Source organism: Brienomyrus brachyistius, chromosome 11 (assembly GCF_023856365.1).
Source record: "Brienomyrus brachyistius isolate T26 chromosome 11, BBRACH_0.4, whole genome shotgun sequence".
Taxonomy (NCBI): domain Eukaryota; kingdom Metazoa; phylum Chordata; class Actinopteri; order Osteoglossiformes; family Mormyridae; genus Brienomyrus; species Brienomyrus brachyistius.
The window spans coordinates 1,638,685-1,665,146 of NC_064543.1; the positions used below are offsets into that span (position 1 = coordinate 1,638,685).

A 26,462-nucleotide genomic window follows, 5' to 3' on the forward strand; every position below is an offset into this window, starting at 1 on the left:
GCGTGTAACTAAGGGAACACACGTGTGGGGCAGCTGGGGATTAGCGTGTAACTAAGGGAACACACGTGTGGGGCAGCTGGGGATTAGCGTGTAACTAAGGGAACACACGTGAAGGGCAGCTAGGGATTAGCGTGTAACTAAGGGAACACACATGTGGGGCAACTGGGGATTAGCGTGTAACTAAGGGAACACACGTGTGGAGCAGCTGGGGATTAGCGTGTAACTAAGGGAATACACATGTGGGGCAGCTGGGGATTAGCGTGTAACTAAGGGAACACATATGTGGGGCAGCTGGGGATTAGCGTGTAACTAAGGGAACACACGTGAAGGGCAGCTAGGGATTAGCGTGTAACTAAGGGAACACACATGTGGGGCAGCTGGGGATTAGCGTGTAACTAAGGGAACACATATGTGGGGCAGCTGGGGATTAGCGTGTAACTAAGGGAACACACGTGAAGGGCAGCTGGGGATTATCGTGTAACTAAGGGAACACACATGTGGGGCAACTGGGGATTAGCGTGTAACTAAGGGAACACAAACGTGGGGCAGCTGGGGATTAGCGTGTAACTAAGGGAACACACGTGTGGGGCAGCTGGGGATTAGCATGTAACTAAAGGAACACACGTGTGGGGCAACTGGGGATTAGAGTGTAACTAAGGGAACACACATGTGGCAGCTGGGGATTAGCGTGTAACTAAGGGAACACACACGTGTGGCAGCTGGGGATTAGCATGTAACTAAGGGAACACACATGTGGGGCAGCTGGGGATTATTATTACTGGACTGTTAACATTAAAAAGGTCAGAATGGGGCTTTTCAGCATTTCCACTCATCCAGAATTCTTGCTTTATCATAAACTACCTCTTTATCTGGCATGAAGGCAAGTCCAAGAAACATCATTTTGTTAGTTTGGTTCTCAGGACAATTATTCAAACCTAACAGTATTTTTTTCCGTTCTGAACTTAGGGCCTGATGCATGACATTTTTGTAAAAGTTCAAAATTTGCATGTTTTTTCTTTAATGTTTTTATGCGGTTAGTTTCAGAATGAAAAGCAAGCAAAGACTGCGATATGCAAAGAATAGTCTTTTTAAGACTAACAGCTGGCTGCCCTGCGCTGTCTCTCCATGGACGATTCTCAGTGAACTTGCCACGAGAGTCAGCTTTCGCTGGCTGCCCACTGCCGTCTGTGGGTTAGGCTCTGCAACCTTCTGCGGGACACTGTCAGCGTGACCCAGAGTCCCCAGTGCACCTGGGGAAACCCGTGACCTACACGGACCCAGGAGTCACGTAGCTCATTCATCAGGTGCCCTGCAGGATCAAACAGCCGCAGCGCTGGGCAGCGACCGCTTACCCGCGTGTGGAACTTCCTAGCGGTTTTTGTGTGAGCCCTCGGCGCAGGCATCCTGTCATGGGCACACCCAAAACACACTATTAAACTGGGCAGTTCCTCAATATGCAGGGAAAACAGCAGCCGAAACTTACTTTGAGTCATGCATACCAAAATAATGAATTATTGAGTAAATGTGAGCGGCGGTCAGGTGGGGGGGGTCTCACGCCAGCCACCAGAAATCCGGGCTCGACTCACACAGAAACGGTGTGGGGGGTGGGCTTCTCAAATAGCACACGGGCATCGTGTACACACTCCTACGGCTCGGAGAGGGGGGGAGAGGCCTGTGAGCCGCCTGACATGGCCGGTTTCCCGCTCCGAAAGATCGCGGCATGGCTAAATACAAGGCTCCATGACCCAACGATACTCTTCCAACCGGGGGAGGGGGAGAGGGTAATGGGTCACCAAACCACGGCGCGGGTCGGCGATCTGGTCGTCACGGCCACGCCAAGCACTTCATGGAACCGGCTTGTTGCCCTCAGCGGGGGTGTCTCTGGGGCTCTGTCTCTGTCTCTGGGGCTCTGTCTCTGTCTCTGGGGCTCTGTCTCTGTCTCTGGGGCTCTGTCTCTGTCTCTGGGGCTCTGTCTCTGTCTCTGGGGCTCTGTCTCTGTCTCTGGGGCTCTGTCTCTGTCTCTGGGGCTCTGTCTCTGTCTCTGGGGCTCTGTCTCTGTCTCTGGGGCTCTGTCTCTGTCTCTGGGGCTCTGTCTCTGTCTCTGGGGCTCTGTCTCTGTCTCTGGGGCTCTTTCGCCCGTGAATCCGCATCACACTAAACTCACCCATAACCTGCTAAAACAGAGCGAGAGAGGGAGCGAGAGAGGGAGCGAGAGAGACGCGGGAGGCCACAGCCGCAAGTCACGGCGATGCATCCTCACGGAGGAAATGAGTCAGCCAGCAGCGGTCAGACAGTGCACTGCGCCGGGGGCTGGCCGTTTACTGTAACGGGACACTCAGCCACCAGCGGTCAGGCAGTGCACTGTGCCCGAGGCCCTCAGCCATCAGCGGTCAGGCAGTGCACTGTGCCCGAGGCCCTCAGCCATCAGCGGTCAGGCAGTGCACTGTGCCCGAGGCCCTCAGCCATCAGCGGTCAGGCAGTGCACTGTGCCTGAGGACTGGCTGCTAACTGTAACGGGGCCCTCAGCCATCAGACAGCACACTGTGCCTGGGGCCCTCAGCCACCAGCGGTCAGACAGCACATTGTGCGTGGGTGCTGGCCGTTTACTGTAACGGGACACTCAGCCACCAGCGGTCAGGCAGTGCACTGTGCCCGAGGCCCTCAGCCATCAGCGGTCAGGCAGTGCACTGTGCCCAGGGCCCTCAGCCAGCAGCAGTCAGGCAGTGCACTGTGCCCGGGGGCTGGCTGCTAACTGTAACGGGGCCCTCAGCCATCAGGCAGTGCACTGTGCCCGGGGCCCTCAGCCACCAGCGGTCAGGCAGTGCACTGTGCCCGGGGCCCTCAGCCACCAGCGGTCAGGCAGTGCACTGTGCCCGGGGCCCTCAGCCAGCAGCAGTCAGGCAGTGCACTGTGCCCGGGGGCTGGCTGCTTACTGTAACGGGGCCTTCACTTACGTAACATGCCGGAGGGGATTTTAAAAAACTTTTCTATACAGAAAATGACCAAAAAAAGGCATGTTGTTCAGAGCGAAAATGACAGGATGTTTCATTGTTATTCACATCCCACAACAACATTAATACGAGCCCTGAGTACCTACTGGCGTTTCTCACTAATGTCAGGCCGTGTCACACACTCATTCTCCGGCGAGGCGTGAGGAATGACGTATCCTCACAGCCCCCAGAAAAACACCGAACGGCCACTGTGAAAACCACACTCACCAATGGACAAGCCGGAATGTTATGAAACATTCAGTGCAGGTCAAAGGTCAAGAGTTTCTAGTTTCTAGAGTTTGCTGTACATAGAGACTTACAAACGCTGCTAAGGTTCAAAATGGCCTCCACATTTCAGTGGACACCATGAGATCACAGGCATTACACTGACCTTGCTGTGACCCCCAGGCTACCGGCAATTACATCAAAATAGCGGATCCAAACCCTCTGGTTACCACATCTACATCAGATGGAAGCCAAGGTCGCCCAGCGAAGGCCTCTGACGGTCTGGGAACGTCAGCGATATCCAGAACTTCACCATGTGACGTTCCAGTCGGCATCTGGAGCCAAGAGAACAAGTGGGAAGCAGCCTGAGGTTAGCAGGACGCCAGGACCAGAGAGCCACCAAGGAGAAGAAGCACGGATCCCGCTGCCTGTTTATCTGTCCTCCGGGAGGCTGCTCTGCCCCTTTCACTATCCCAAATGTCCATAGCAACCCCGTCCCCGGCCAGTGCTGCCCTGAGCGCGGCCCCCCTCCCCTAAACGCGACTCCTCTGCGGGGCAGAGTGCGCTCCGGTGGTCTTTGTGAAACGTAATTCTGATGGAATGCACGGCGGATTACAGCCACACAGCCGCAGGCCCCCACAGCCGAACAGTAAAGACATTATTACCCAGATCAAACACTGTAATCACAAAGCACTGGGGGTTTTCACATCCCTCGCAGCTAAAATCCAGGACTGGCAATACTCTAACGATTAAAGGATTATTCGGGGGGTGGGGGGCACTGTCCCCCCCTGCCTTTAGCACAGACCCGTAGCCAAGCCCACGTCATCAGTGAAGTACCTCGGGGCAAAGAGCAGGGCAGCGGGAAAGCATCACGCCCCCCCAGCCCCCTCTCTTATCCAGCTGCAGCTTCCCATCTCAGCGATTCTCAGTGAGGAAACAAGATTCCGGTGCAGAGTTATCAACCAAGAACACAAGAAATCAGAGAAGGCGATTTAAAAAAAAAAAACATGCCGTTCTACAAATCCCCCCCATCCAAAATGTGCTTTGTGTGAAGCGGTCACTCCCAGCCACGGCGATGAGAGGGGCCCCCTCTCGGGAGGGGTCAGCAGGGTGTATGGAGCCCAGCCGGGAACAATAAGCACTCAGCCTCTCCAGTGCAAAGCTCTCAGGAGTGGGGGCCCTTTAATCTCCAGGTATTCTTCAGCTGCCTTATTAAGTGCGGAGGAAAGCCCCCGCTTTGGGGAGCGAGACTCTGCGCCCCCCGTCCGGCCGCACATGCACTCAGGGACGCAGCACTCGAGCAGCACAAAGGAGCCGAGAGGTGAGGACTGTTACAGAAGCGCAGCTCGAGGAGCGGCCGGGGGGGGCGAGGCACGGCGGCCACCCCCACTCACCCCCACCCGCTGAAAGCTCCCGCAGCCCGGCCTTTATCTCCAGCACCAGGGTATCTGAAGAGCCAGGCGGGGGGGGGGACAGGAGCCTAGTATGTGAAAGCCCAGCATTTCAGGTTGAGAGCCGGGCGGGGGGGTACACAGGCACTCAGAGGCCAGCAGGACCAAGCTGTGGACAAACTGACATCGTGCCCAGAGATGCGACATTCAGCGCTTTTTATTTTAAATAATGAAATATAACATTTAATATTATTTTGGGGCTGATTTGAGCTATTTGAAACCAACACATGTAATTTCACAGAAGAAAAAAGGATGATGGTTTGCAAGCAATTTATGGACTGTCTGTATGACGAGCAGTTTCAAAATGTGCGCAGATCTCGCATCCAGGTCAAATATCAGCAGCGGGATTCAGAAGGAAACGCAGACACAGACAGAGGCAGAGGCAGGATTCCATACGCTGCAGAGAAATAGTAAATAAATGAAGCCAAGGGAGGCATGCGGTTCTGGGTCTGGGTACAGTGACACGGCGAGGGGGAGGGGTCTCAAAACTGCAAGGCGGCTTCTGACCGCAGTTCAGCTCACTCAGAACCATCCATCATGCCAAACTGAGGCTTCCATCCCGCACAGACGACACAGACAAATCGGACCCAAGTTGCGCGCCCGCCTTTCAGGGGCCATCTGGGACGGCAGAGGACCCCATCCCTGCTGCCGTTGTCAGAGGCCTGCCCCCCCAATGCTCGCGCCACATGTCCGGCCCACCGGCGACTAGAGCTGCCCCCGGGGTCCATCACACCCCCAGCACGGCGCGGACAGTCTGCTCCAGTCCTCCCGCAGAATGTGAAAATGAACACGAAGGCCACCCAGGGGCCAGCAGGGACACACACAGGGAACCAGGAAATAGATAAATTTGCCTCCTTTGGGGGGTGGGGGAAGCACTGTGTAGAATCTTCATTCTGAAGGAAGCGTTGAAGGTCCGGGGGCAGTAAGTGCCACCCCTAAGTTCCTTATTCTCTGCGGAGATCCGGCAGCGCTGAAGCAGCCCGGTTTCAGAAACATCCAGCTTCAGGGAAGAAAGGAAGAAATTGCAGTGGGGTCGCGTCCTCCAAGATGAGCCGGTGCTAGGAGCACCAGTCCGCCTTGGCTGCTCCGGGCTCCACACAAGCCAGCAGAGGAACCCAACACACGGCAGGACCCAGGGTGCGCATCCATCCTAGAGCCAGGACAGCTCATTCGAGAGAGGGTGGAGATGCCTGGTTGCCATGGACACAGATGCTGGGGAAACGTGACCGCCACCCCCACACAGTGCAAAATCAGCAACGACTGAGAATTCACCGCAGCTTTCGGGAATCGCATCCCACTCGCTTCTTCAGTCTTCATTTTGACACACCGCCGAGTCAGACTGAAAGCCTAAAAAACAGAAAAGCTGAAAAAACAGAAGGCTGCCCCCCCCCCCCAACAACGTCCACCTTTAGTCTAAGCAGTAACTGGCACAAGTCTTGTCATTCAGCAAGGTGACCCTAGAATACTTTGTACGTTACTGGTTCAGACGGACATATTAAAGGTGACGCCGAATGGCAAACATGCCCGAAAGCTGCCCTCCGAAGTCAGCGCTAACTTTAAAAAGAAAAGTTTATTTACATTTTTTGCAGTTACTGTCACATAGTTATTACAGAACGGTGTCTTTCATTCCAAAACATATGCCTGAACTGTTACATACTAATTGTTTAACCATTATAATACAAGGTTAAAACCTCTATGTAAATGTTCAACACTATAATGATTTGGCTCTTAAATCCACCTAAAACCTCTCAGACGTAATGAGGTTTGGGAATTAATACATCTCTCTTTACACGCAGGTGTGTGTGTGTGTGTATATATATATATATATATATATATATATATATATATATATATATATATATAATATATTATATATATATATATATATATATATATATATATATATATATATATATATATATTCTTTTTACAAAAACATTTTATTGAATTATTAACCGCTGTACATATTTTCAGTGCTGTGTGTTTGCTACATACTTTGGTGTGAGTTTGAGAAAATTAACAAGCCAGTTACAAAGAGGGAGTGAGTGCCCCAGCCCAGGGGCCCCAGCCCAGGGGCCCCAGCCCAGGGGCCCCAGCCCATCACCAAGGGCCTCGCATCAAATGGCTCCCCTGCTTTGCTTATGTCATACTGCAGCGTTAACCCTGTTAAAGACCCTCTCCCCCCCCCCCACAGTGCTTGTATTCCTGTGGGTGAGTTCGGGGGTGAAAGAAAAGAAAAAAAATATATATATATACAAAAAAGACTCATCCATCTGGTTGAGGCCAAGGCAGGGAGCCGCACGCACGGCGCGGATTCAGGCAGGGAGCCGCACGCACGGCGCGGATTCAGGCAGGGAGCTGGACGGCACGACTTGCAATTCCAGCAGGACAAACGGGCACCATGACAATACACGGGACACGTCACTTTGTAACCAAAACGCAGAGTAAAAAAAACCTCATTTCCACCTGCACACCTAAAGCGGGTTCATTTACAAGGACACCTCTGCCTCGATCTCCCATCATGCTCCAGGGCAGAGGCTGAGGGAGGAGCCCCAAGATCCCTGCACGCCTTCAGACAGCATCCAACACTAACAGGGAAAATCCTCTTCAAACTCACTCCAGAGCAAAAAAAAAAAAATAAAAAAAAATTTTAAATTCTGGGAAAACTACATTTTTGTTAACAGTGAAGGTCAGCCTGGAATAAAGCACTTTGGGGAAAAAAAGTACCCTTAAAAGAGAGAAAACGAATATTAACCAACACTACTTTTTACCTCCCATTCGGGCATAAAGAAAACGACAAGAACAGAATTATCACCAGGTACCAAGGACAAGAAAATATATAAGTGTGTGTGTATATATATATATATAAAATGTTTTATTACTCCAATATTTACACTTTTCACAAGACTTCCAGGGAGCACGATTTAAAAAAAAAGGAAAAAACTGAGCTGCTTCCAGCAGCTTTACAGAAAGTTCTTCTCGTTAAAAAAAAAAAAAAAAATCAAACAATCCGAGGAAGGAAATATGGGTGCGGGGGAGGGGGTGGGGTTTACAGCCAGATAATATTTACTTCTCTGGTGCAGTAGGGAGCACGCTCAGTTGGGGGGGGGGCTTCCAACACAGGATGTCAAAACGGGTGAGAATGCGAGAACCCAGTCAAACGTGTGTCCAAGACCTTGATTCCAGTGGTGGGGTCCAGCAGGTGTGTGTGCGTGTGTGTGCACGTGTGTGAAGATCTCGCCACCAGGGCCCATGGTGCAAGGGCCATGTGCCCCCTTCAGGACTCAGTAGATGACTTCATAGACTGTCGCCTTCTTGTCACCGGAGCCTGTGACGATGTACTTGTCATCTGCAGAGATGTCACAGCTCAAGACGGACGAGGACTCCTTTGACTGCAGGGGAGAGGGATATGATCTGGTTACTTTCCACATAATCCGGTACCGATTACTCTCCGTGGCCCGGTGTCGCCTTACGGCGACCCATCTGTGCCCGACCTGATGGATGGATGGATCTGGCATACCTGAAATATGCTGGCTCCGTAGGGGGTCCTCCAGGCATTCAGCAGATTGTCCTTGCCGGTACTCACAAACCTTTTACCTGCAGAGACACACAGACCCAGGTTAACAGCACACACACACACACACACACAACGATACTGTAAGGAGGTGCCACAGTTCCAACATTGAAGACGCGGAAACCAAGAGGGAAACCGTCAGGAATACAGCCCCCTCACCACAGTAGGCGAATTTCAGCGAGAGCACGCAGCTCTCATGCAGGTGCAGCTGGTACTTGTCGGGTTTGGTGTGATGCAGGACCTCCACGTTGCTGCTCTCCATACCAACGGCCAACCACTCTCCCGTCGGACAGTAGCCCAAGGAGAAGATCTGCATTGGGGGCGAGGGGTCAGAAGTCACGACCTCACAAAAATCTGCTGGCAGCAGGCCTCAATCGGGATGTTGGGGGGGGTACCTGGGAGGTAAAGTCGTGCTGCTGCAGCTGCCGCCCCTCCCGCAGGTCCCAGGACCGCACCGTATTGTCCAGCCCCCCTGTCCATAGCTTGGTTCCATCGTGAGAGATGTCGATGCAGCTGGCCCCGTCCGTGTGGCCCTGGAACTGCCTGCAACCCCGCAAACGAGAGTGGAATTAGGAACCCGGCGGTGCTACCCATGTCCGGACTCTGGGCAAGATGCGGGAAGCACCACCTACCTGACGAGGGTCTGGTTGTGCAGGTCCCACACAGCGATGTTGCCGTCGCTGCAGCAGGAGAAGCAGACTTTAGCATCAGGGCTGATGGCCAGAGCATAGCAGGCGGGCGCTGAGGAGGTGAGCTCCGCCTTGATGCGTGGCGTCTGCGAGGCCAGGTCCCAGATGGTCAGTGTGCTGGCCTCCCCGCCCACGATCAGCGTGCGCCCATCCGGAAGCAGCTTACAGGACCGGATGTAATTGTCCCGGTTCTGTTCCAGGAGAACAACAGTAAACAAACTTTAGGTTTTCAGGAAAACAGAGAGTCGGTGAAGCATCTCCGGAAACCCAGAAGGGGTCGCGTGTTGATCGTGTCCTCAGGAGGGGGCCAGCCGGAGAGCAGCTCACCAGGCAGTCGAGCTGGGACACAGGGCTCTTGCTCCCAGACTGGCTGATGTCCCAGATCTTGACGCAGCCCTTGCCGCCGGTGTAGACGTGCCGTGTGGGATTGCTGATGGTGACTGCGCACACCACCTCGCCATGACTCAGCGTGTTGATCTGTCTCGCATGCCGCGGGATGCCGGGCCCAATTAGGGCGTCGGGCGGGAAGGGCACCGGCTGCATCTGCCCGTCTGCGCTTACGTGGAATGAGTACGCCCTGGGCCGGGTGGAGAGAGCAATGTCACCAAATATTTCTGTTGGAGAACTAGGTGATGTTGCTGCATGGGACCAGGTAGCTCAATTAACACACTTGTGCCTAATTGTGCTAAGAAGCTGCAGTGCACAGCAGGGCCAAAGTCATATTGGTTGCCTCCAAAAGTGACACTGTGCTGAGCAGGGCCGAGCCGGCGCGCCACTCCAGAATTCATGCTATTCGGACTAGCCGGCGCGCCTTTCGAAAAACCACATCCTTCGGATTCGACACTGCACCAGTCAGATTCTACAGAACACTGGCGGACACTCACGGTTTTCCTCCGGAGATGGACGTGAGGCTGGCGGGCAGGCCCGGGGGTCTCATGTGTGGGTGAGGATCAAACCCAACCTATAGGTACAAGGTCGGGGAAGTGAGGCTCCGGAGTGCACCGAGTATGGACCAGACTTTTATGGGCAAAGCTCACCGGAAATTCCAAAAACCATACAGAGTGGGGGGGGGGGGGGGGGGGGGGGGACTGGGGCTCACCATGGGAGAGCGGCCGTTAGGCGGCAGCAGCCGCAGCACTCATCTGGGGCGAGATGTGCAGGCCAGCATAGACCCCAGGGCTGGTGAGGGCACCATTCATCTCGTGATGACCCATCATGGCGAACGGGGTGCCGTAGGACCCAGCGATGGATAGCGGGGTCCTCAGAGCCGGAGCTGGATGGGGAAAGTGATAAGGGAAATGCCTGGCTGCTCCAAGGGCAGTGGGTGCAAGGGGGGAACATAGGAGTAGCCGGGAACACAAGTACCCTACCTATCGTCTCCATGCCAGGGGGCTTGCCCAGAATTGGCCGGAGTCCAGGGTTGCCACTTGTCCCCGGGGTGGGGGCATCATTGCGTGGGGTAGGTGTGTTGGACTTCAGGACAGGTGTGGAAGACTTGTCATTCTGTTTTTTCGGTGGGGGTGTGGGGTTAAATTAAAATTCAGGGTGCTATGGAAATACTCTTCATGCAGGCCATCCCACTTGATATGAACTGCTGTTACGCAGTCCTCACATGCATTAGCTGCACTTCCCAGATGAGCCAAGCAGACATGAAACATACATGAAGTAGCAGGACATGATGCTCTATACGTGGTGATCATAGACATAGGTACAGCAGGAGAATGAGGTGGGCTTCATGCCTGAACCATACACACAAGCAGCAGTAGCAGGGAGGGACTGTGGTGGGCAGCTCCCGAGAAGAGAGGCTTACATGGACGTGCTCCTTGGTCTTAGATAGGGGCGTGCTGCCGGATGAGGCCACTGAAGCAGGGCTGTTGGGGGCGTCCTTCTTGAGGACCCGCGATTTGTCCAGGCCATTCTCTGGAGGGGAGTGGGCGGGGCTGACCCGTGGGGTGGCGGGGTCCTATACAACAGCCACCAGGATGTAAGCGTGCGAGAGAACACGCGGACACAAGAAGATGCAGAAATGCATGGCAAGCCCACCCATCCCGCCCCACCCACCTCGTTAGACACGTCCACCACCAGGTCGTCACTCTTATCTCCGTCGCTGTCCTGCAGGAAGAGCGGGAGAGAAGCGTTACCACGGTGGGGGAGGGGGGTAAATCAGTAGTGAGCAGGGTGACAGGCGGAAATCTGCGTGGGTCACTCACATATCTGCTCATGCTGTCCTTCTCCTCGACTTTGCGCTTCTTCGAGTCCACGTTGTACTCGGAGGAGCCCCGGTGCTTCTCGCTGGCGGCGCGCAGGCTGTCCGACGGTGATACAGAGTTGTTCTACAACCGCAGAAGAGGGGAGGGAATGAGGCCACATGATAGAGGCAGATGGACTAGCTCTCAAACTACTGGTTAATTGAGGCCCATGTGACCATCCGCTGTAACAAACCACATGCCTGACAGGTGGGGGGACAAGGTGGACATCATAAGATGCTAAAAAGCAGTCAAGGAAATTATGCTGTGGTATGAAACTGCAGGGGGGGGAAATAGATAATGTATGCAGGGTAGGTGTGGTCTGACACCCTCCACTAGCTCCCCAAAATTTAAGACAGGATGTAAAACCACTGGAGAGACAGAAAAACCAGTTTCAAAAGTTCTTTGACTTTTAAGCCTTTTTGTAATTCCCTAGGATTTTCAAGCTGTAAACTGCCGCTTTCATCACTCCCCCCTGCCACCCCAGGAAAACATTACCAGAGGCCCATTCTCTGGGGCCAACGAGCCTGAACGAGAGGCCAGCAAAGCAGGACCCATCCCAGGGCAGGGCACCGTACTCGCCCACCTGACCAGCATTTTTAAAAAGGGCTTGAACACTGCTAGAGGGTTAGATAAAGCCCCGCACATGGCTTATGGGGGGGGGGGGGGGGGATATTGACAGGCCTGAGGACTGGATATTAACAGGCCTGCTTTAGAAAGACTGCATCCCAGAAGTCACCAGCACACTATCAGATGTCCCAGGACAACAGGAAGGCCTGGCTTGGGGGGGGGGTGCACAGCTAATCACCAGAGGGGTTCTATTTCTGCAGACATGACTGCAGCCATTCACAGGAGCCACTCGCTGGAAACAGGACCCCCACTACCGGCAGCCCCATCATTTATCAGGGAGATTCAAGCAGCTGTAATAATTCGTTTATAAAGCAGGACAGCAGGGTAAGGAGGAGGAAACAATTCTGCATTTGTAGTCATAAATATTTACGGGGTAATGGAATGAGAGAAGGGGAGGGAGGAAAAGTGAAAAAGTGATGCTGGGGGATAAAGCCTTTGCCCCCCCCCCCCCCCAAAGTCCCTTTTAATTGTGACGAAGTTACAGAGAGGCTAATCCCCATGCAGAGGTTTAGGCTGCAGCCAAGCACGAAATCCAAACTGCTCACTGTCCCATGTAAACGTGTGTGGCAGGAGCTGACAGGCAGGGCGGCGGAGAGAGGGCGGGCAAAACGGGCGGCGGCGGCGGAGAGAGAGGGCGGGCAAAACGGGCGGCGGCGGCGGAGAGAGGGCGGGCAAAACGGGCGGCGGCGGCGGAGAGAGGGCGGGCAAAACGGGCGGCGGCGGCAGCGGGAGAGAGGGCGGGCAAAACGGGCGGCGGCGGCGGAGAGAGGGCGGGCAAAGACGGGCGGCGGCGGCGGAGAGAGGGCGGGCAAAACGGGCGGCGGCGGCGGAGAGAGGGCGGGCAAAATGGGCGGCGGCGGCGGAGAGAGGGCGGGCAAAACGGGCGGCGGCGGCGGAGAGAGGGCGGGCAAAACGTGGCGGCGGCGGCGGAGAGAGGGCGGGCAAAACGGGCGGCGGCGGCGGAGGAGAGGGGCGGGCAAAACGGGCGGCGGCGGCGGAGAGAGGGCGGGCAAAACGGGCGGCGGCGGCGGAGAGAGGGCGGGCAAAACGGGCGGCGGCGGCGGAGAGAGGGCGGGCAAAACGGGCGGCGGCGGAGAGAAGGCGGGCAAAACGGGCGGCGGCGGAGAGAAGGCGGGCAAAACGGGCTGGCGGCGGAGAGAAGGCGGGCAAAACGGGCGGCGGCGGAGAGAAGGCGGGCAAAACGGGCGGCGGCGGAGAGAAGGCGGGCAAAACGGGCGTGGCGGAGAGAGGGCGGGCAAAACGGGCGGGTGTTCAGGGAGTACGCCATGGAGAGAGAGTGGGCGGGCAGAGATATGGTTGGAAAGCGGGCAAGAAGAGTGGGCAGGAGAAAAGGAGGGAGGGAGGGTGGGCACAGCATTCGGGGAGCATGGCGTTGAGAGAGTGGGCGGGAGGCTGAACTAAGAGGGTAGACTCACCGTGCTGGACTCACGGTCTTTTATCAGAGCAATGGCGGCAGGCGAGTGACAAGTTGATTGGCCAAGAAGAGGGAAAGAAACACAAGAAATTAACACACACACACACACACACACACACACACACACACACACACACACACAGCATCACAACATAGGAAATCCATAAAATGGATCATTAACTAGGGGATCCCCGAGCCCAAGCAGCTGCCGCACGGTCAGCTCCTCACCTCTGTGCTCCAGATCATGGTGGTTCTTCTCGTCCTTGACGGGGACGTGACCCTGGCTGCCCAAGGCGCCCAATGCCAGCAGGCCAGAGCCGGAGCCCGTCACGGGGGGGATGCCGGGTGGTTGGAGCCCGGTGGGGTGTGGGGGCAGCTGCACGGGGGGGCCATGGGCCGCATGAGAAAGGTGTGCCTGGGCCTGGAGCTGCTGCTGCTGTGGATGGACAGGCCAGTGGAGGGGCGGTGGTTGTCAAGCAGGAAAAGAGGGCATGCCCAAACACAGCGGGCGGAGGCTCCGCCTAGACAGGGCGGGCAGGAGGCTCCGCCTAGACAGGGCGGGCAGGAGGCTCCGCCTAGACAGGGCGGGCAGGAGAGCAGCGAGGAGGCAGCTGTGTGCCACACCTGCCAAGCTGTCCTCAACCATGTGACTGGCTACCCTGAAATCCAATCCTCGAGGCAGCAAGACCCCAGTCCACCACACCACTTATATACATGGATATGGACAGAGGTACTGGACAGCGTTGTCAGTGAGCAGCACCCTTCCCAAGGCAAAAAGGAGAATAATAAAATCTATGAAGTGTTCCACTGTAAGGCAAATCAGCTGAAGGTCTGAAGGTCAGACCTCTGTCAGAAAGGTGTCACCAAACCAACAGCAGAGCAGCCAGTCACACCGTGTGAGAGAGGTGGGGCTGCCGTGCGCGATCAGACCACCGCAGTTCCGGCGAGTCATGGGACCCCCCTCAATCCAATTTAAAACGTTAGACATACTTATTATTGTCTGTTTCCGCTCAGAAAATCCAGCCCAAAGGCACTCGCACTAGGGGACCTATGTTCCGGCACACGCTCGTGTCAATATTTAAGAGGCTCTAGGAAGCAAACTGGAGTTGAAAGTCACTCAGCACCGAGGCGGGTGCTTTAAAACAAGGTTAAAATATACTTAGCGGAGCCATCAATTAATTATAATCAAGCCACGCCGATGACTCATGACTGCTACAGAAAACCTCGCTAACAGGCCTCTGGTTTGACCTCAGTGGTTACGAGTGAGGTCAACCTGAACATGTGCGTTTCAGTCATCTGCGGGGGGCACACCCACGTGCAGTATCACCATCAGCATAAAACCTAATCGCGAGCTCTGAAAAAATGTTTCCAGAGTTTATTCATGGGGGGCGAGGTCAGCAGTAAGCACACGTGCCATTACCCGGGACACCGTGTGCTCGTTAAGCAGACCTGCACCGGAAAGACACACACATTTACATGAATTAAAAACGTCAGGATTATTAATGCTGTTGTGGTGCTGTCAGGAAAAAGCCTGTTTGTGCAGAGACAGGGGTTGGGGGGGGGGGGGGGGTCATCAAAATACAACAACCAATTAATTCACCAAGGAGGAAGGTCCAAGCTTCACTCTGGCTAATGAGGGTAATACGCCGAAATGATCATCAAGATGCCTCATTAGAGGGTCAGGAGCGGAGTGGGGGGGGGGGGGCAGAGGGACACCTAATTCTAATTTAATATTCCAGTATAAAGACCTGAATTCTGACACACTGTGCAAATCACTATAAAACTATAGCGAAATCAGCATACGAGCAAAAAGATGCAGGCCAGAGATGGGGGGGAGGTTGGGTGTCCAATAAAAGTCGTCAAAAATGCCACGGGGCAGCAGCACAACCCTCAGCGTCAGTTAGGGCTGGGCGGTATGACCAAAAATTTGTTATAACAACTTATATCTAACTGGTGCTGCACTGCGCTGGGTTTCACGGTATATGCTGATATTTTTATTATTTAACGATAACTGGACGTTTCCCACATTCCACAAGATCTTACAGGACAGGTTTTTGCATTGTTCCCACATTAACCATATTATTTTATTAGCCATTGCGCCTATCCGCTCACATAACGTACGGTTAACGTGTTTGTCGGCTAACTGCTTATAGACAAACAGCAAATGTTACGGCGTGCGCCAACATAAGTTAACATTTGATAAGTGTTTAATAGTTTAGTCTTTTACTGACCTCGCCAAATTTCTCAATCAAATACTCATTTTTAAAATGGATTAGTATCCAAGAATCGATTTGCCAACCCCAGTGTCTCATTATGTTCAACTCCAGCGTCAGCTATATCTTCCGTTTCTGATCTTTCGCGGTATATTTTGGTGGGTGCAGCAGTGAAAAAAGTCCCCCCTGAAACAGTTTCCAGCTGCGCCACTTTCCGAACATCGAGTAGCCTATTTAAACCGGTGTAAGAACAATTCATATCACAATAAAAACAGCTGAAAGCGGTATGAACTGGTATATCGCCCAGCCCAGCACTGGCGTCAGTCATTTTGTCAAATGGCAAGATTTCTCTCTCACACCATGAACGCCACTTTCAGACACCACCATCCACCCCTCCCCCCCCAACCCCCTCTACACAAGGAATTTACACATATTGCACAGAGAAGCAATCAACCAACAGCCCCCAGCGCCTCATCATGGCCAAGAGGGACACCAGCCACCCCCAGACAGGCAGCCCCGGGCCTTTCTGCACGCAGACGTGACTGGGGCTCCCACTGCGACGGCATCGAAAGGCACAAGCAGAATTGATGCTGAAACGTGCAGATTATGAAATGCGCAGTTATGCAAAAAGAGCAAACAGTTTTCGGGGGGGTGGGGGGGGGGTTGTCTGCGGAGGTGTGGTGTTTTACATGCACCTGGTTCACATGTTCCCAAGGGATACACAGATGCGGGGGGCTTATTTAAGAGGCCACAGATCTGTTAGGAGCACCCCTATCTGTCATACGCATGTTCCAGTAAGAAGCAGGGTGGGGGCAAAACAGGTGTTAAAATACACACCACACACACACACACACACACACACACACACACACACACACAAGACCACATTCTCTCTCCCCCCCTGTGAAGAACTGCCAAATGCTGCTGGCTTCTGATTAACAATGAATCTGTAACGAATTCCTTTCCACCCACAACTTCACACAAGGGGGGTGGGGGGCAGCATCGAGACTGAGCCCCTGTCATCTCCATCCAGCGAATAATGTCTGTTTTTCTGTGTGTGTGTGTGTGTGTGTGTGTGTGTGTGTGTGTGGTGTGTGGTGTGTGTGTGTTTGCGTGCACCAAGGCCCAGCCAGGCCACCCCACCCCCCGCCAACGGCCGTCTGCTTAACGACAGGCCTCACCAACAGCTGCATTCAGCCGCATTCGAGGAAGCAATTACCTTGAAAAAGGGGGGTCACAGTCCCAGCTCATTTCCTTTAATTGAATTCCATATCTGCCCTGCAGCTGCCTGACCTGCTGCGCAGGCCCCTAATGGCTGCATTCGGGGGGCTAATCAAGGCAGGCCCCGGCAAACGGGCACCAGAACTGAACTGGGGGCCGCGTGACCACCAGCTGAGGTGGGGGGGGAGTTGCTAGCGAGCATCTTTCCTCAGGACGTGCGGTTCCACACGTGTCAGGAATGCGACACCGGACAGACTGGTCAGCAGGGGGCGAGCAGACCGCCTCGGCCCATTAAAGCGGACCTGAGACGAGTGGGCAATTAAAATGGGTAAAAAATATATAAATGGCAGCATCAAAAGTCCATAAATCCCCCCGGACTCACTCTCGCGTGCCTCGGGGCAGAATGGAGACACACGCATGGATGGGTAAACAGCACCCACTCGCCCAAACGGCAAACGACACAGGTCATTACACAACATCAGCAAAACACAAACGGAAACAGCTCGACAAAAACACCCACAAGCCAGCGGCAGCAGGGGTAAGTCTGCGGGGCACCAGGAGGCGACGGCGAGCTGCGTCACACAGCCCCTAGCCTCTCGGTCTGCACCCCCTCCCCCCCCCCCCCCCCCCCCCCCCGAGTATAATGGCCGAATGAAGTGCGCAAGTGATCGTTAGACCCTGGAGCAGCTGACCCTGGGCCCCCCCCTCCTCTAACTGCCCACGTCGCCCCCTGTGGGCAGCCTCACCCCCAGCAACAGTCAAATGAAGGAATAAAGAGGGTTATACACACGGTGAGGGGGCAGATTGGGGAAGTCCACGTACCCCGATGATGGCATTCAGCTCAGTCATTGTCACCTGTTTGGCACGTTCACAGCCTGTGCGACCTGCTGTTGGTGCTGGGGAGGGACACACAGGGCGGGGTCAGAAGGGGGGCAAGACACTCCGATGTAACACTTTATTAACATCACTAAACATCATATTATATCATTAACCAGTGTTAGTGAGTAAGTAGTTATGTGCAGCATTACATAGTAATTTAATTACAACAGGAATATTCAATTAATTGTAATTAAAATTAGTTTATGATGACGGTCATTATAATGGAGCTAAAACCAAATGTATTCTTGTCAGTAAAATGCTTATATGCGAAATGCAACATTCATTTTGTTGCTCTGAATCTTGTCCCTCGTGCAGAAACGCTTCCTCTTGGCGCACTGCCAAGCACGGGTCAGCAGACTGACGCGACCTTTCAGATTTATTTCCCAGTTTCAAATATTTGTCAGAAAATGTAAATCAAAAAGTAATCAAAATGTAAAGCTACAATACTCTGATGAAGTAATCTAAATAGAAAGATTACTCATTTTTAAACAGGGCAACTCGTAATTTGTAAGTTAACTGTAAATGTGAACTGAGAAAATTTTGAACTCACCTCTTGTGACAGAAACGGCATGATCTGAGCGAGGATTGCGTTGAGCCGCTTTGCAATCTCAGTCTGCAAAAGGAGAGAGGTTTCACTGTGAGGAGGAAGCTTCAGCATCTTATCATCAGCTCCTGAGTGACATGTGAGGACGTGGTGACGGTGAGCTAGGGGGGGCGCATGGGTGCGCACACGCACACACCACACACACAAACACACACACACACACACACACACCACACACACAAACTCAGCTACCGTGCCCTGGCCTGGCACCCAAACGCCCCACACCACCCTGGCGGCTCTGAACCGGCCAAACATTCCGTTGGGCCCGTTTGCCTGCTGGGTCCATCTGGAGAGCAGGCGGTTCTGGGGGGCCAGGGGGGGCGGCTTGGCTAAAAGTAGGATGAATCCCCGTTCCGGTAGCCGGTGCCACGTCCATTAGCAAAGGGAGGATCGCTGGGCGCCACTTCAGAGCGGCGTCCTGGTGCATGAGCGCGGGAGACGGCCGGCTGTAACTCCGCCACACGCCCAGGCCTGGAGGGGTTTCATAGCGAGGCCTCCGCGCCGAGCAGGGCGACACCGTGGGCACAAGCAGACCACTGGATGGGGACCACAGAGGCGGCTAACATCTGCTCCCAAACAGAGCCGCGTGAAGGACAGACGGCCCCCCACCACACCCTAAGCATGGCAGCGACTTGCAAATCAAATAGGTCAGTCGAAGCCGACCGGCAAGCCGGTCGCAAACACGACGCCTTCATGCGACCCCAGATGGCTGCAGACATAGAGCCCCCCACCCAAAATGCGTTACATTTTAAAAACACCGCAAACATGTTTCAACGTACTTAAAATGATGCTGCCCAAAGGTATCCCACAGAGAGGGGGCGCGAGGTGGTGTCCTACGCCAAGGTGGGGCTGGTGGTTCATTAGCTCAGTCCCACCCTCATTCAGGCGATCAGCATGACCCCATCACTATGGGGGCCACTGTGAGCCATTCCCAGCATCCAGGGGTGAGGCATGTCCCAAAGGTGCCACATTCAGCCCCCTGAGCGAAGGCAGGCACGCTCTCCCTCTCAGAGCTTTTCCGTTCCCACCTCCTACCCCTCCCTGTCTGTCAAACACCCCAGCCACCCACCCCCACCATTTCTTCAGCCCCTTGCCAGGTTGCCACAGCAACCGCAACCGCCCTATCGCACTCTGATCATTATGTAAATTGTACCTCTGCTTGACCGTAGCAGGCTGTAAAATCATATTAAGTGCACAGAGGCAGGTCATTAAATTGAATTTTCAGGCTGTCGATCAGATCTGCAAATTAATGGCGGATAAAAGGGGCAGAAAAGGGAGGGCCGAGGGGGGAGGAGGCTGGGCAGCGAGAGAGAGGGAGACCAGGCCTGCCTTCCTAGTTACAGGTGGCTCTAAGGCAGACGAATGAAACCCTCTGTCACATGAGGAAGTCAGAGAGAAAAATGTTACTAAACCCAGGGAGAGCAGCTCGACACCAGGCCAGGTCATTTTTGCATTTAAAACACCCTAACAAGTCAATCAATGAGCTGGAATCACTGTCAAGCCAGTTGGTGGGAACACTGATGCAGGAATGCCTGCCCCCCACCGCTCCATCCGAAAGCCCTGGAAAGCTGCATTTCCTTCCCCACTCTACTAGACGTGTGTGTGTGTGGGGGGGGGGGGGGGGTCATACCACCTCTTCGAAAAGAAACCTCAACACAATTCGTCGCCTATCACACAACGAGGTCACCGACACGCCTCCTTCGCAATACGACACCTCATTTCGCTATGGGAGCATCCAAAACGAGATGCCCCCCAAACGGATGCATGTATAAAGGCCAAAGTCCACGCACAGCCCAGCCCAGGAACGTTGCTGGGTTGCTTTCGGCGCCGGGTACAAACAGGACGCCATCACCAAGGCAACGAAAGCAGAGCCCTGAAGTGGTGAGCTGGGTGACAATCAGAGGCACTCGGAGCGTCTAGCACCCGCTGAAGGGCTCTCAGGCCAGCCAGTCAGAGCCGTGTTAAAGCCATTTGTCTGCGCCTATCAGAACCGGCAGCGTTGAGCGAGATGCTAAGGAGTTTTAAATGAGGGGGCGGGCGGGGGGATTCGATTGTAGCAATGCATTTCACTTTTCCTGGCCACAAATAATCCCAGGGCAGGAAATGAAATAGGCAGAGCACACCTTTAGCGACAAGCCACTTGTCAGCATGAGAGGCCTTGTGGGGGGGGTGGGGGCACGTGTGCAGCCACCCCAGGTCCATATCATAATTACTTAATAAAACGCTAAGTCGACATGTTTAAAAGCATTGCTGGGCACATTAACGGGGGGGGGGGGACAGCCAGTGTATCCCGGAGGACAGGCGCCCCCCCCCCCCCCCATCATGCCCACGCCCGGCTAATTGGAGCCTGACTGACTATCGACGTCTGTGCTTGCCTCTGTATCGATCTAGTGGGCATGAGGTCAAGGGGGCACCTTTACGGCAGCGGTCAGGGGAGGGGGCACGCAGGGCTAAATGTTGAACAAATTATCGTCTTGAACAAATCTGAGCATGGCAGTATTAGGAGGGCTGGAAAATAACGCCCCACATGAAAAGGGAAAAAGAAAAGCGTGACTATAATAAATACATCAACTTCAAGGTGAGCTGCCCCCCCCACCCCCGCCCAGCCCTGAAGCTCTCGCAGGAGAGCATCTCCAGGTAGGTGCAGAACACGCAAACATATCGCAATTTAGGTTTCTCCTGAGCAAAGTTTAAACACTTCAGACGTCTGGTTTAAAATCCACCCGGGACGGCGTGCTTTCAGCAAAAAGAGGCACGTGCACCCCTGCTAGGGAGCGCTGAACACCAACAACACCCCCTAACTGAAAGCTTCAGGAGCTGTTCTAAGGCTGCCCGTAACTAGGGACCATCTCCATAGCCCACCCCCCGAGAGAACGCTACGCGCACCTCAAACACTGGGATAGTTTGTTTTGGCTCAGGGACAAGTCAACCATCATCACCTTGGCAAATAATTCCCAGAATCCTGTATAAATTATTCATCTGAACAAGTTCTCTCCACCGCCTCACACCCACCCCTCCGAAAGCTGAATGAGGGCTTTTCTTTCACAAAGCACCCCTCGATTACAAGAGCTACTGTGGCCTCCAGTCAGGAAGCCGGTGAGTCTACACACACACACACAAAGGCCAACAGGTTACCTCGCACGAGACCTCAGCCCCACCCGGCGCGGCACTTGGGAGGCTGTGCAGGAGTGCCGTAACGAGCTACAATAATTAAAACTGCTTATCTACAGCAGGCTAAGACAATTACTTCCCAATTCCTGTGCAGTAATACTGCTGTCAAAACAAAGCACCGTGGGTGACATTATCAGGTAATCTCAGGGCTGAGGGCCCACTGCCGCAAGCACGCGCGGCGATAAGGTCAGTGCCGTTACTGGGCCACTGCGGCAGGCAGGTGTACCCCCCAGCTCTGAATAAATCACCCAACCTGGCAAAGACATTTGCACGCATGAGGAGGCCCAGCCTATTCTGATCTCTCACCCTCCCGCTCCCCCAAGACATTAACACAGTGCTGATGTCATCAGCGCTTTGCTGTAAAGATGGCTGCCACATGAATTATTCAAAGCCTTGAGCCAGACCCACCAGGCTATCGATAAGAGCAGAACTAATCCAAGCAAGTCGATTAACCAGTTTACGCTGGGCTGTGCCGTCTCCCAGCACTACAAATAATCCCGCCCCCCCGTGTTCTCACAGGAGACAGGAGCCTTAGTTGTTCCACTTTCACATAAAAAAAAAAACCACACACACTTGATAAATACAACCAAGCCATTCACACTTTGGTTTTATTTAGCTCCTGGAACAGAATGGCGGTCATCAGGTCTCCCTAGATCTCACCATTAAGTCATTTTTTTCTTCCTGCACATAAATTAAACAAAAGGACTAAACTGTGAAACAAGGACTTCACATCCTGTGCAGAGTAACCAGAAAGAAGGTCAGGCAAACCTTGCGAGAAGACCTACGAAGGCTGCCATCACGCCAGCTACCGGTTCTCCTTTAATTGTTAGTTAGGCATTAGGCAGGCTGTAATAATCAGGTTTAATCTTCAGAGTCCATTCGCTTTAGTTATTAAGTCACACATCTCCCCTCCTGCCAAAGTCTTGACTTTAATCTTATCAAAGCAGCCCCAGAAGGCCCTCTGTCCCGCGGACCCATCAGTGTTTTATAAACACAGTCGGGCCAAAGCTTCTGATGGCCCGGGCCAGCCAGGCCACGCAGCCGCCCTGTCGAACGCCACACCCCCCAGGCAAGGACGGGAGCTCAGAGCCCTCGCCCATATCCACACCCCGAGTGCCTGTGGGCAATATGCTGCCCCAGAGGCCATGACAGTTTACAAAACCCGCAAACAGCCCGCAAGTCGGTTACATACCTGTTTGTGCATTTCAATGTTCAGCCCATAGGACATCTCATAATACTGGAAAATAAAAAGGAGAAACAAAAAATTAAATGCTAAACCCCGTGACTCCACCCAACATGCAAAAGTTCAAACCAAGTTCAGGACAACCAAGACATCAAATTCAAGACAAATACAAATCTGGAAGTAGTAGTGGCGGAAATACAAAGGGAGGCATATAAAGTGTAAGCTAGGACCCGCCCCCCACCCAGCATCACCCTAAAATGAGGTTTGAGAGAAGGGCAGAGCAGTCAGACACTCTCGGTGGGTATGTGGTTTCCGTCTGAGAAACAGGGGGTGTTAAGGGGGAGGAACAAAACAGAAAAAAGCAGCTACTTAGAGCAGGAAAGGAAGATACCAACTGGACAGTGTCACTGATTAATACTCGAGTTCCTTCCTTGCTTAAAAGCTGCAACCAGCTCTCCCCCCACCCCCACAGCAAGGTGACTGTCCTCATCTGAAGGAAACGGGGTAGGATGAGGGTAGGAGACACCTCCAAAGGTGTCGATTTAAGACGTGCATTCAGGAGCCCGAAGCCTTAATCGGCTTTTCAAACAAGAGGCCCATAAATCTTACATCCGAGTCGACGTCGTGGCAGACATGTACCCAGCGCCACAAGTAACTCCCCTGTGTTTACCTAAGCCAGCCCCCCCCAGACCACTACGACCTTTCCGGCGGGAAAGAAAAAAGACATTTTTTTTTTTTAAAACAATTTAACAAAAGCACCACGGCGCAGGATAAATTCAACCCTTGTACAGTATGTATAAACAAGATAAGGAGTGGACCTCCACAGCTCAACCCGTACCATTATATCGTGTACAAATGGAAATGATTTGTTTATCTTTTCTATTTAAACCTTTCACAAGCACCCGGCTCAGTGTTTAATGATCCCGACATTCCGATTCCTTAAGGTCCAAACAGCATTAATACACAATTCGTTTCTGCCTTTATTTTATTAGCAAATGTGACCGGGGCAACTATAAAGGGATACACTTTGTTTTACCCTGCTGTGCGCTTGCCTGCAGTTACTCTGCCCCCCACCCCCTTAAATATATCACCCACCCCAAGGAAGATGGTCGCAGCTCTTAAAACAAGGTAGGTCCATGACACTGCGTTCCAAGTCAAGCGGGCCTTTCATAAGGGGGGGGAGGGGGGATAAGGTGAACAGCTCTCAAAATTAGCAGTGCACATGTGCCAGCCCCTCCCCTACACAGCCCAGCCGCACAGGGCCTCCCCAGGGAGACGACACAGCCCTGTCTTACCATGACGTAGTGACGCTGCATCTCCGTCTTCTCATTGGCCAGCTTATCATACTCCACCTTAAGACTGAAATTGAAAGCAAGGTGTCAATTATAAGCCAACACAGTCTCCTCGCTTGTATATTCATTAATAAAAAAAGGCTACAGAGCCGTGTCAGACATTCTGAATTCACTCTAACTTAATACCCAGAGCCATCAGACTATTAGCACGCAGCTGGCTGCCTCTGCCCAAACCACATCATCACATACACAGCAGCTTAAATTACATTAGGTACAGGATTTGCCAATGTGCATCCACGCTGCACACATCACCACATCCTGGGGTTAAGTAAGAACCCTCAACCCCCACCTCCCGCCGCCGCGTTTCTAAATTATTACCTGTGATACTGGGCTTGCAAAAACTGGAATTCATCTTTAATCCTGTCGCAGGACTCTGCCACAGTAAATTTAAACCCTGGTTGACCAGGTTGATGTGGCGCCTGGGGGAGAAAAGAGAGGCAAAATAAGTAACATCAAGAATTAGGAAAAAGGCATCAAACTGGTATTAAGGGGAAATTGGGTAGTGAATGAAAATGAGCGTGGAGTCTGTCAATTAAACAGAATATGAAAGAAAAATGAAACTAAATGACATTGCCACGTTAAAGGAAAAAAAAAAAATATATATATATATATATATATATATATATATATATATATATATATATATAGCACATGGGACCAAAACAAGATCGCAATTTCGAGAGGTATGGAAGCGCCTTCACCCGGCTACAGAAGGCGTCGGGTCCGCGTTCAGAACGGATTACAGCCGCTTTATTCCCATCAGGACCACGCCGCCGGCGTTTGGGAAAGTGCCACCGGAGACGGTGCCCCCCGGCCGCCAGGGTAACAGCGGGATCGGGTCCCAAAGCCCTGCCCCCTTCCTCCCTCCCTTTTTATGGCAATAATAAACCACCATCACATAAACAGTGCAACCGACGACAGACGACTGCGCTTAACCTGTGCCCCCCCCCCCTCGTCGGCCCGAAACGGCCAGGTAAAAAAAGTGAGAGAAAAAACAAAGACTTAAGTGGATTTGATTTAACAGGGCTTTAATTTTTTTCAGCATTTGAAACACCCCCCATCTTATTTACTAACCACCCGCGTCAGCGGAGGGGAATGAAAGTCAGCCCACGAACGGCCAGGCGCCGTCGGTTTCTTTAAATCCACTTACCGGATGCCGGCCCTGCGGATACATCTTGAAGGTATCCCCCACTTTCTGGCCCCCCTTTCCTCTTTTTAATTGGAAATCCAGGAAACGCACACTTCGGTAATCCAAGAGGAAGAGCGACGGCCCCCACCCCTCCCTGCACAAGGCGCTGGGACACGACGGCCGGTCCCGGGCACCAAGACAGGGCGCTCAGCTCCTTATCCTCTTCGGTCGCGAACAAAAGGGACAGAAGAAGGAAAAACGAAATATTAAGTGCTGGGCAGGCAGTTAATGAAAGACACACGCAAGCCATTGGAGCGCCACAAAACCGAGCCGCTGAAGCAGCCGCACAATATTCTCCATGGGGGGAAAAAGGAGGAAAATGGAGTACTGAGGTCGATCTTCAAGGGGGAAAAATCTGATTATTTGTATACAATTTACAGAAAACATCTTAGAAAGCATGGTCGGAAAAACTGCAAGCTGGTCGACTGGTTTTGTCAAGCAGTAGCTAAGCAGCGACCTATACAAGACACGCATTTACATTGCAATTAAACTGCCCTCGACCCGCACCAACGAAACGCGAAAACTAATAACTAGAAAGCGTCACCAGATAGTCTGTCTGCTGATCTTTCCCCCCTTCGTCTCTGACCCGTTCTCTGTGTTAAAAAGGCAGCCGCACTGGGGTTCCTGTAGCACAGATCGCGCAGCCAGCAAACTGATTAGCGCTGTAACCAGCTCGCCATCACGCGTACAAACAAGCGGATCTGATGTCTCCGGCTCCGGCTACCTTTTGTCTCGTCCGCCACGGACGCGAAGGGGAGCAGTATTTCGTCCAGACGCGTCCAGCACTCCTCCGTTCGCGATCTAGCGCAGCGATTCCGACGTCGCACGACGAAATTAGAGTCCCGGCCGTGGGAAGAGCCGTACGCACATCTCCCGAGTGAGCTCGCCGGGAAGTCGGGCGATCACGGTCGACTGACGCTGTGGAGAAGGACTGGATCGGAACGCCAGTCCGACTGCAGGTTGGAAAGCAAAAGCCCCGGGACTTTGTTTTTAACCGCAGAAAAACTCCTGAACATGCCAGTCCCGACCGAGCAAACAGACTGACGACTCCTGCGACAGGTCCGAAACCATCCCCCCGAGTCCGAAGAAGGTTAAAAATTGCGGAAAAGTTTGAGCTTCGTGATGAAGCAACTCGATGCGCGTCTTTTCCAGTCTGTACACCAAGCTCGCCTGAACCACACAGGCAGAACACTGACACGAGGGTTCAACTGCCGCGAGAGCGCCTCGCACCAGCCAATAGGCTTCTCACAAGGAATTTACTTACATGGTCCAATCAGACAGTGGCGATCCCACGTGGGGTCCGTGGTTCTTTGACATGCTGATTGGTCGGAATGCCTCCCATAATATTCGCCATTTTGGACTCGGACAGGTACTGAAAAAATAGCTTATACACGAGCGATAATAATGATT

General features: G+C 53.1%; 1 protein-coding gene across 1 annotated transcript; it reads right to left on the minus strand.

Moving 5' to 3' along the window:
- Positions 1-7,516: 7,516 nt before the first annotated feature.
- On the minus strand, positions 7,517-26,256 carry LOC125751731 (transducin-like enhancer protein 3-B). The gene is given in 23 exon segments (XM_049030927.1): positions 7,517-8,058; positions 8,187-8,263; positions 8,400-8,550; positions 8,636-8,783; positions 8,873-9,120; positions 9,257-9,506; positions 9,814-9,890; positions 10,029-10,046; positions 10,048-10,202; positions 10,300-10,432; positions 10,740-10,892; positions 10,991-11,041; positions 11,140-11,262; positions 13,242-13,258; positions 13,469-13,676; positions 17,497-17,546; positions 17,549-17,570; positions 18,104-18,166; positions 22,521-22,565; positions 23,807-23,870; positions 24,182-24,282; positions 25,014-25,214; positions 25,777-26,256. Coding segments are annotated over 22 exon segments (2,286 nt in total). The 5' UTR covers positions 25,038-25,214; positions 25,777-26,256; the 3' UTR covers positions 7,517-7,950.
- Positions 26,257-26,462: the final 206 nt, after the last annotated feature.